This window comes from Pyxicephalus adspersus, chromosome 1, assembly GCF_032062135.1.
Source record: "Pyxicephalus adspersus chromosome 1, UCB_Pads_2.0, whole genome shotgun sequence".
Classification (NCBI taxonomy): domain Eukaryota; kingdom Metazoa; phylum Chordata; class Amphibia; order Anura; family Pyxicephalidae; genus Pyxicephalus; species Pyxicephalus adspersus.
The window spans coordinates 177,092,059-177,103,575 of NC_092858.1; the positions used below are offsets into that span (position 1 = coordinate 177,092,059).

Sequence of the window (11,517 nt, forward strand, 5' to 3'; positions counted from 1 at the left end):
GCAGTTTTGGGGTGTCTCCTTTATGGATGGGGGGATGGTATTGCGGTGTAGGGTGGGGTGCAGGGGGTGTCTCCTCCATGTGGAGTGCGGGGTACCCTGTTTCTTGGATGCCCCATGTCTCACACTCTCCCTTGCTGTCTCTTGTTATAGTTTCCAATGATCTATTGAAAGGAAAATTCCATAAATACATCACAAATATAATCTGGAGTCTCCACAATCTGCTCTCTGCCCAGCTGGCAGGGATTGGATGAATGGGACTGTCTCTTATACTGGGAGGGCTGTCTCTTATACTGGGAGGGCTGTCTCTTACAATGGGAGGGCTGTCTCTTATAATGGAGGGCTGTCTCTTTTAATGGGAGGGCTGTCTCTTACAATGGGAGGGCTGTCTCTTATAATGAAGGGCTGTCTCTTATAATGAAGGGCTGTCTCTGGTTGGGCTGTCTCTTATAATGGAGGGCTGTCTCTTTTAATGGGAGGTCTGTCTCTTATAATGGAGGGCTGTCTCTTATAATGAAGGGCTGTCTCTTATAATGAAGGGCTGTCTCTGGTTAGGCTGTCTCTTATAATGAAGGGCTGTCTCTGGTTGGGCTGTCTCTTATAATGGAGGGCTGTCTCTGGTTGGGCTGTCTCTTATAATGGAGGGCTGTCTCTTATAATGGAGGGCTGTCTCTTTTAATGGGAGGGCTGTCTCTTACAATGGAGGGCTGTCTCTTATACTGTGAGGGCTGTCTCTTATACTGGGAGGGCTGTCTCTGGTTGGGCTGTCTCATATGGGGGAGGGCTGAGGTGTGTCTGGGTTTGGCTGATTTCATTGTCAGTTGTGTCTCCTTCATCTGTGCAAGCTGCTGGCTGGGGACAGAACATGTATGTGCAATGTGTGTGCTCTGTGTGTGCCATGTGTGTGTGTGTGTGCCCGGGGATTGTGCGCTGTGTGAGCTCCATCATTCTGATTGTGTTGTTGTGTGATCTTTGTGATTGTGCTGTGTCTGTTGTATTGTTGTGTGATCACTATGGTTGTTGTGTCGGTGTGATCTCTGATTGTTGTGTGATCTCTCTGATTGTTGTGTCGGTGTGACCCCAGTGATTGCGCTGTGTGTGTCCTCATGCTGTGTGTTGATATTGTGTGATTTGTATATTGCACCCCATTCATTCCCTCCATTGAATTGTTTGTGGCTGTTGTTTTACACCATGAGCGTTTGCACTGATTTGTTGTTTGTGTGTGACTGGGGCCCTATGGGGGTATCTGGGGCCCCCTCTTACAATCCCCCCTTTGTCTCTCCTAGGACTGTCTGACCTCTGACCTTCGGACCTTTTTGTTGGAGCCCCCAGGACTGGCCCGCTGGGCACACATGGCATTGTGACACACACACCCACCATGGGCACGGCTGGCATCTGGCTGCTCCTTGCTGGGACCCTGGCAGTTGGTGAGTGCCCAGTCTATGATGTATTGCAGATCATTTCTCTGTACCCAGGGGGGTCCTGAAGGGTTAATGGGCAGGAAAGCGATGAGCGGAGCTCCTCCAGACACTGAACAGATGTTGGCACTTGTGGAGCCCTGATGAGGTCCGGGGTAATCCTGGCACCAGGGCACAGGTGCAGGCACAGTCAGGGTTATTCCTGTGCTGGTGGGCAGATGTTGGCGGGGGCCGCTGGCACTGATTAGATGAATCCATGAGAGGCCAGCTGGCGTTGTGTTATTTGTGGTGGGAATTCTGCCCACTCTGAAAGGGTTAATATGCCAAACATGTACACTGAACTCTTCCTAGAAAGGGTTAATCTGAGAAGATTTTACTTTTCTGTGGTTGTCCCATTGTTGTATTGGTTGTGTGGCCCTGAAGTAGTTAATATGGTGTACGGGTGGCAGCTAAGGGGTTAATGCGTGCACCGACCACCCTGCCTGGCATACGAGGGGCCATTGTGACATGACAAATCTTGGGTGGCACTGAGCACATAAATCGGGGTATTGGTGTCTGGCAAGGAAATGGTTAATGCGATACATTGAAAACCAACCGGTCATCGTGATATCGGGTCTGTACCCCAGAATATTTGTTACCCCCTTCTTTCCTAGCACAGCAGCAAATCAGTACATTGAGTGCTTCTGGCACAGCAAAGGTTAATCAGGGTGTGGGGTGCAGATTTCTGCTGTGCCATAGGGTATAGTGGTCACACCTGGCATGAGAAGCTATTGGGATAGCTGGCACAAATGGGGCTCAAGGAATGAGGGGGGACAATGGTGCCAGGCACAAGAGGGGTTAAAAAGGAGGTTACAGCAAGATGTTGGCACAGGAGGGGTTAATTAGTGCCTGGCATGGTGGGGGTTAATAAGGAGTTTATGGTGCCGGGCTCAGGAGTGGTTAATATGTTGATAGTGCTGAGGGGGTAATAATGGTGAGGGTTTGTGGCATGGCAGGGGTTAATAAGGGTTCGGAAGGGGTTAACACGCCCCAGTCTGGGTACACAGTGATTCAGGACTGAGTCAGGGACTGTCATCCCACTTACCTCACCCTCGGTGTGACTCCCCCTCTCGGGGGCAGGTAAGTTCCCTCCCCCTTTATTGCTCCTAATGCCCCCTGGCTGATTCCCCACTATGGGGGGCTTCCTTAGAGAGGGGGGTCCGACCCCTGGGTCACCCAATCAGATCATTCCCCATGATGGTGCCCATTATCAGGGGATCTCACCATCCCTGAGTGCTGTGTGGGGCCCCCCTGTATTACCCTCTGGGGTAGATAATGGGGCAGATGGATGGCTGAGGTCGGAGCTGTGTAAACAGCGGATGTTTATTCCCCGGAATGTCACAAAATCACTTTTCCTGTTTATTTGTGGTCGGATGTGATTGGATGCGGTCTGGCAGTGTCCGGCCTGTGGCCCCTTACATTCCTCACCTGTCCTCACAGCTGGGGCCACACTTGTGTCTGCACAGAGCTGAGGCCGGAGGTCTCTCCCAGCGCCTGAAATATGTCACTGCTTCAGCTAGCGCCGAATATTATTAATAAACAGGATTTATATAGCGCCAACATATTACGCAGCGCTGTACAATAAATTGGGGTTACAAATGGCAGACAGTGACACAGGAGGACCCTGCCCCCAAGAGCTTACAATCTAGTATTTGCATTGGTCACCCTTTGCCTGTGTCACCCTGATATTACGGGCGGTATGCGTTGGATTCAGCAGGATTTTCACAGTGCCCGGAGCTCGGCATGTATTGGTGGATTTGGGGGTCGGTGATGGGATGGGGGGTTGGGGTAAGGATTTGCAGGGGTGAATCTTTATTGTGTTGTTCTGGTCATTGGAGTCATGTGACATCTGAGGTTTGCACTGAGATATTCTCTGACGATCCTGCCATGAAGATCCATGTTCAGGCATTTCCTGTTATAGTGTGACAACAATCTGTCCCTGTCTGATAATTGTCCTGCTGTGTTGTCACCCTGTCACATGGACCGTAGGTGGCTGATTCAGCACCCATTATATCTAGGAATGGTCCCCTTTTATCACCTGAGGAAGCCATCACTGGGTGCATGCTGACAGGAAGTGGCTGCAGGGGACCCCGACACTGGGAAAAGAGGGAAACGGGTGAAAATCTTGTGTTGTCTGGTCATGGCTGTGGAAAGTCACATGACCCGTGTCAGACATGGCTGCGTTGGAGCTGCGCTGGAGCTGCGCTGGAGCTGCGTTGGAGCTGCGTTGGAGCTGCGTTGGAGCTGCGATGGAGCTGCGTTGGAGCTGTGATGGAGCTGCGTTGGAGCTGTGATGGAGCTGCGCTGGAGCTGCGCTGGAGCTGCGTTGGAGCTGCCATCACTTAGCGATGAGTTTTATTGTCTCCCTGGACCGGGCTCCGTGTCGTATCGATCGGTTGTGTCGCTGATGAATATTTAATGCCCTCTAATGTATAGTAGAGCTGAAAATCAGCCGGGGTTAAATCTGTTCATTGATTGGGGTCCCGGAGGGGGGCATTTAGGGGCCACAAGGGCCCACGTGCCTGCTAAACATTTGAGGGCCCTGCAGTGCTTACTAAACATCTAAGGGGCCCCGCTCTCTGGGGTAGTTGTGGGGTTGACCCCCATATCAGATTCATCCTCTGGTAGAGCGGACAATTTCCAAGATTTGTTGTGTGAATATCATAGGGGATACAGATCACAGCACTCGGGACCCCTGGAACGCCCAGGGTTTGGGGGCCCCTGCTGAAATCGCTGGTAGCGTTCCCCCATATTGATGGTCGGGGTGATGAAGGTAACACGGAGCTCCTAATTCTATAAAAGTGAAATAATTATTGGGGTTCTCCAAAGTGCTAATAATCCCCAAACTATGCCGAAACTATCAGATGGGGGAACAGATTCAGGGGCCCCTGGGGCCCCCGCCTGGGAATGGTGGTCAGAGGACTCATTTTATATGAATGTATTATAGAGCTCCCAACCATTATACTATAGGGGAACCCCTGCTATAATTGTTATACCCATAGATCACAGTATATTAGTGTGGGGGTCAGTGGGAAGAATTCCTCTTACATTGCCGGCCAGTGGGATGAATGTCACCCTTACAGATAGCCAAAAACATCACTCACTGACCTGAGGGGTACAAACTGCTCCAGGAACCCTTAGCGCCCCCTGGAGGAGCCCTGGAGGGGTAATATAATGACATACGGCCTGTACAGGATACATTGTATGGGATGATGGAGATCTGTATAATAATAATGCCATGGCTCCGAGCATTATATGGGGGGGGAGGGGGTATGATTATTATTATTATCATACAGGATACATTGTTACATTATTATATGATGGTGGAGCAGCTTATAATAATTATTAGTGTCACATGACCATGGCAGACCAATCGATTTATTCCTCACACCGGTATCGCAGAGGTCCGGAGGAGTTTGTTCTGGGTCGGTTCTTCCTGTGCGGTCCATATGGAAGCGCGGTGACCGCAATCTATAGAGGAGATGGGAGGGGGAGGGGAGCTCCGTTTTACTGGAAGTCTGGGAATTGGAGAGCAGAAGTAATGGAATGTGTGATAAATGGAGAATACAGCGCTGCAATGGGTGCTGCGGGGGTGGAGCCGGGATGAACCCAACGACATCCGCACAGAACCGAAATATTTTACCTGTCCCCCCCCCCATTATTAGCTGCACTGCCTCTTACGTGGGCCCGAAGCTGCGCTCGCCGTTCCCATGGCAACAGGTCCCCCCCCACCTCCGGCCGGCACTGCGCAGTGTTATGGTAATGAATGGTGTGCGGTGTCATTAGAACACAAATAATTCTGCTCCAACCCAATCCCACAGAGGGGGGTCTGAATGGGGGTGCACAGAGGGGGGTCTGAATGGGGGTGCACAGAGGGGGGTCTGAATGGGGGTGCACAGAGGGGGGTCTGAATGGGGGTGCACAGAGGGGGGGTCTGAATAATTCTCTCTGCACCAGGAAATGTATCACATGCCCCCTATACAGGAAAAGTCTTCTGAGCCCCCCCCCATATACAGTCTACACTCTTTACATCATCAACGTGTCCCCTGCTGGTTAGCAGTGTGCACAGCGGGCAGCGCTCTCTGATATTGGATTTCTGTGATCTTGTACAATGCGTTGGCTGCTTGTGATTGTATGCAGAAATACGACAAACCGAATCTCGTGTGATACCCATCAGATGATAAAATTGTATAAAAGATCTCCCCTCCCCCATGGTGGTGTCCCCGCCCTCCGTGTCACCGTTATGTCACCCTCAGGTAGCGGTGAGGTGAGAGTGATGGAACCGGTTGTACCGGCTCGTCCTCCTCGCTCACCCCGTGTCACCGATCCGTCATCAGAGTCACTGCTGACTTTCAGCTTTATCTGCCCCATATCCGGGGGTCATGACATTCCACAGAGGCTGGGACCATGTGTGGCCCTAAGGGGCCCTGGCACTCCCCAACTATCCCAATACAGCTGTCAGAGAGGGAGGGGGCGCCGGCTGGCGTGAGAATCTCCCCAAATATCAGTCAGGGATCCGACGGACATGTGATGGAAAATGCAGGGCCCACCGATTGGCAGATAGGGCAGCCAATCAGCTCTGAGGTAATCAACATTGGCTGAGGAGTGGAATTTAGGGGATGGGTTAGGTTTGGAGGTTGGGAATTATTTTGGGTTTGGTTTTGGGGGCTGGGGGTAAGTTTGGGTTCCAAAACTTAGATATTTGGGGTACTCGGCCTGGAATGTGAGGGGTGCAAGTTCTGTGGGGTCACAGCTGGGGGTCGGAGGATTGGGGAGGATCCCCACCCAGCGGGGTAACCCTGGGCAACTGACTCTCACCCCCTTCCCCCGTCTGTACGACGTTTCCTATATTTTGGGATCTGAAGAGATTTCTGAAGACAATTTTGGAAACGTTTCCTCAGCGCCTGGAAAATTGTGGAGGCGTCGGCTGAGAGGGAAATAAAATCGGGCTTGCGTCCACCGATGGGCCAATCCGGTCCTTGCAATCTGTCACATGACTGATCATTGCCATAAACTAAATCCTCCCACACCGGGGCTCTCGCCCCCCCAATCTGTTCCTACACCCAGATTTCCCTGCCCCCATGCTGCGGGCCGGTGTCCTGGATTTCTGGCTGGATTGTGTAGGGGGAGGGGGGTACAGTTATTCTGCTGATCTGTATTCATCATTTTATTGTAATGTCTCTAACACAGGCCGTGACGATGTTTTCACCATGTGATTTCTGTGTCCCCTCACAGGTGTATCCCGGGCCCAGCGTGAGGTCTCCATCCAGCAGGGGCCCCTCTACCGTACGGTGGGCTCCCATATCAGCATCTGGTGTAAGGTGAATGGGTACCAGGGGCCCTCCGAGCAGAACTTCCTCTACTCCATCTACCTGCCCACGGCCCCCGAGCGCGAGGTGCAGATTGTGAGCACCGAGGACCCCGCCTTCTCCTACGCCATCTACTCCCAGCGGGTCCACAATGGCGACATCTTCGTGGAGCGAATGTCCGGGGATCACAGCCTGCTGCACATCCGCCAGGGGGGGGCATTTATTGCCCCTAGGTCTGTAGTTACCCCACTCTCCCTGCACATTTTCGGTATTCATCCAGTGACAGGTCCTCTTTACCCTCCTGGTAATAATTGCCCCTGACAGCCGTAATACATTACCCCGTGAATTCGGCTGTAAAATGACAGACGTGGAGCTTTTATCTCCTGCAGACCATCTGGGGCCCCTTTCTAATTCACTCCCCTCCCCCCACCCACCAGCTGAGGGCCACAGAGGAGGCACCTAGTGCGTGTGGCCCCCGGTGACATGGCGGCATAATTGGATTAGAGGTGTTTTCTGGTCAGCTGGGGTAAGAAGGGGGGGGCGGGGGTCTTTCCAGGCTGCATGCAGTTAATTCCGGAGATGTCTGGGCTATTGATCGCTGGGTGCTGGCAGACACATTTATTGTTACCGATCGTTACTGATCTTCGGGTGATCACTGCCGCCTTACCCAGAATCCTCCTCTGCCCCTTCTGTATTAAAGGGGAACCCAGACACCTCCATGCTATGGGCTCCTCCTTCCATCCAATGGGAGACTCCCGCACATTCTACACATAGCGGGTCACCGGCGGCACTCATCCCCCCTAGATTCACCCTAAGGGTGGTCAGAGGAAACTGGAACAGAGGAATTGGGGGCTAATATTACTGCCCCCTCCGCCCGTTGCCTGGCTGTCATGCCGATCCATAGACGTTGGCACCGGCAAAGTCTGTACGCAACTCGATTGGTCGGAATATTGAAGCCCTTCCATTGTTATGACAGCCAGGCCACAAGCATTTCCAGAAGTAGGCCAGCCATGGGGTAAATACTTCAGTGGGCCCCGTGTCACCTTTTTGTGGGGCCGGTTTGGTTTCTCATAATAGTGTGTGACTGTGGGGGGACATTGGAGTGTCAGCTCCTCTGTACAGAGATTGATGGGACTGGTGGTCCCCCATATTAGGGGTATCCCTGGGGCTGTGGTTAGCGCCCCCTGTCTGTCAGTCCCGGGCAGAACAGACTGAATCCGGTTAGATGATTTTGGATCTCTCCCGGTGTTCGGTGATATTTTCCCCTCTTATAATCCCGGATTTGCCGTTTGTTTTATTTCTCGATGTGTTGAGCAGATGGGGAGGGCTGTTGATCCCGGAATTTTCTGATCTCCGGTGCACGGGTCGGGGTTGTGATCTGCTCTGACGCTGGTTGAGACCCCCAGGAAATCGTTTCTCGATGTCCACCAATTGTATATGTGACCCTTTCCATCATCACTTATTGCTGAAACAAAGGAAGAAATGACGTCTGGTTGCTATGGCAGTGTTTGTGTCGGGGGATTTAGGTTTTTACCTGCATTAAACCTGCGAGTAAACAGACGCCAGGAAAACAAGTCGCAGTGAGGAGCTCCAATCGTATTACAGGAGGAATTCTGTGCAATGATTGGATGTCTTTCATCACATGACATAACCTGATGACAGGTCCTCTTTAATATATAAACTCTCAATAGAACAAAATAAAAGCTGATTTACTAAGGGAGTTGGGAATGTTCACTCAGTAAATTGCAGCCTTGTTCACCTTAAATTCAAAATTTTATGTTTTCATTTTAAATGTTATAAAAAGAACCAATCCAATCTTTTGATTTATTCCTCGCTCTGTATGATGATGATTTTCTATAACAATGACAATTTGGGCTTGTTGTGTCCCCTGGGGGCCGATCACCTGGCATGTTTTTTTTTCACCTTTGCGCAGGGGAAATGCTGGAAGAGTCCCAGTGATTGGAAGGAGCTGTACTGGGGTGACAACGCTGCTTCTGGATTCAGTCAGCGTTGTCACCCTGGCCCTGATTTCCTCTCATCATGGAGCCCCTAACGCCCCCCATTGAGTGACCCCAATTCTCTTTTCTTCCCAGACAGGGAATTGAATGTTCGGCTGGAAACCGACCGCCGGACGTACAGCGCCGGGGAGACGGCAGAGCTGCGCTGCATTATCGAGGCTCAGAATGCTGCTGACCGAATGTTCGCCGTCTCCTGGGTCTTCAACAGCTCCCTGATTGCCAGCGTGAGCCCCGGCGGAGTGCCAACCCTGACCGGGGAGTACAGCCAGCGGGAGAGCCGCGGGGAGCTGCGAGTCAGCAAAGAAAGCGACAGCAACTTCCTGCTGAGAATCTTCCGGCTGCGACCAGAGGACAGCGGGAAATACAACTGCCGTGTGATGGAGAGAGAGCGATCCGCGTCCGGCGAGATGACTGACCGAGACATCAAGAGACCCAAAAACATTCCCATTACCGTCCTCCCTCTCAGTAAGTGCCAGAAACTTGGGGTAAGGACCCTTTTCTGCCCCCCATGACTGTGCCCTGGGGTACAAAGCCAGCTCCGTACAGACGTGGGGTCACCATGGGGGAACTCAAGTGTCCTGCACAGAGCCCTGACCTCAACCCTACTGAACACCTTTGGGGTGAATTGGCATGGTGAGCCAGGTCTTCTCCTCCAACATCAGCACCTGACCTCACCAATGAGGCAAATCCCCATCATCAATACCTGACCTCACCAATAGGGGGCAAATCTCCACCATCAGTACCTGACCTCACCCATTGGGGGCAAATCCCCACCATCAGTACCTGACCTCACCCATAGGGGGCAAATCCCCACCATCAGTACCTGACCTCACCCATTGGGGTCAAATCCCCACCATCAGTACCTGACCTCACCAATGGGGGGGGGGGGGGATTCCTTCAGACAAATTGCCATGGATTTGACAAACCCTCAGCAGTAGCCACAGAGCTGCAGAAAGCAGTTGATTGTGATAGTCTTTGGGGTAACAACACCATATAATAATTGCCATGGATGGGGCAATCTCATAGCAATGGCCATGGGCTACAGAAGGAACAATTTCATATTAATGGTGGGGAAGGGGGGAAGCAACTACATATCTGTCATGGTTTTGGAATTGGTAGTCCACGTCTGCCCCCCTTCTATATTCTGTATTGCCCTCCCTTCCTGCCCCTCTCCACACAGGCCATGGAATAATCCTGATAAGGAAGCTGCTGGAAATGTGAGAAGACTTTTCACACCTCTCCCGGTTTGGATCTCTTTTTCCATTTACAATAAAACGGTTCTGACTTCTCCCAATGGAGCCGTGTGAGATCCGCAGATACCACAGAGATGGGGCAGAACGTTCTGACAATATAATGTGTGATGTGCAGTGGGTATGGAAGTGTAAATTACCCCCAGAAGGGTTAAATGCATTCTGTGGTGGTAGCAAAGGGTCGGGTGGTGTTCGGGTGCGGGGCAGGGGGTGCGGAGCAGGCCGTGTGCAATTCGCAGGGTGATGATACATTGAGTCCTCCTTCCACCAAACGCTTCTCCTCTACAATCGGACCTGTGCTGTGTCTGCGGAGCCGCCCCATATTTGTATTGATTTCCAAGGTTACATCAGAAATGCGACATTTGTGACATTCAATGCTCGGGGAATGTATAAGATGCAGAAAGACATTGTGCAGAGATCTCAGAACACAACCAATATTTCCCAGAATTCCAAGCTCATGAAATATTTTGTCCGTGTTGTATAACATTGGTGTAAATTTTTCATGCAGCCAGATTAATTTTCCTGCGCGTTGTGCAGATATCTTCTTTATTCTGGAATCATTGTATGAATTGTTGGCGGTTTTCCTTTATGTTCATGATTATTTTATGGGGTGAATCTCTTTATGTTTCTTCTATCTCCGGATCTCTGAGGACAGAACTCTCACAATGGGATGCAATGTATCCAAGCTTTGGATCATCAGAAGGAAATGGAAGATCCCACTGGTGCTTTGCGACATTCCATGCACTCCAATGCATTAATGCATTACACAAAACATGCGTTGTATGCTTTCCATTCATCCCTAATGGCGGCCATGCACAGCCGCACAATTTGTGCTGAGTCAGATAAGTAGATTGCCCTAATGCAACACACAACATAAAGCCCAGCCATAGTGGGAAATGTGCGGCAGTATTCAGTTTGTTCCGGGGGTGTTTATGAAGATTTATTTCATGTCATTTGACCTTTTCTCACCTTGGTATTTCAGAGACGGGGTTTGCTGTGACCGCCATCTCCCGAACGCCCGGGGTCACCTACTACGACTCGTTTGACCTCCAGTGTATCCTGAAGCCTCATTACCCACCCTGGGTTGGCATTTCCGTGACCTGGCGATTTCAGCCTGTGGGAGGAGGGGACCCCCATGAGTTGGTGACCTTCAGCCATTCCGGAGGAGTCCTATGGGGGGAACGAGCTGGAAACTTCCGAGGTCGCAGCATCGTGGAGAAAGCAGATTCCAGTCACAATGTGCGCCTGAGTGTAAGCCGGGCCAGCGATTCGGAGGCTGGCAAGTACCAGTGTGTGGCAGAGCTTTGGAGGAGAGAATTCAACGGGAGCTGGAACCGCCTGGCCGAGAGAGCGTCTAACCTGCTGGAGATCCGAGTCCAACGACCAGGTGAGATCACTGCACCTAACATGAGTCCAGCTAACCAGGTGCGATCACTGCACCTAACATGAGTCCAGCTAACCAGGTGCGATCACTGCACCTAACATG

General features: G+C 51.5%; 1 protein-coding gene across 1 annotated transcript in view; it reads left to right on the top strand.

The window, feature by feature from the left end:
• Positions 1–793: 793 nt before the first annotated feature.
• IGSF3 (immunoglobulin superfamily member 3) overlaps positions 794–11,517 on the top strand; it is a gene marked incomplete in the record, with an annotated part of 23,387 nt that continues 12,663 nt past the window's right edge. Inside the window, 5 exon segments of the mRNA XM_072423858.1 lie at positions 794–864; positions 1,284–1,424; positions 6,690–7,031; positions 8,857–9,246; positions 11,014–11,418. Of these exon segments, the coding sequence (XP_072279959.1) occupies positions 1,376–1,424; positions 6,690–7,031; positions 8,857–9,246; positions 11,014–11,418 (1,186 nt within the window).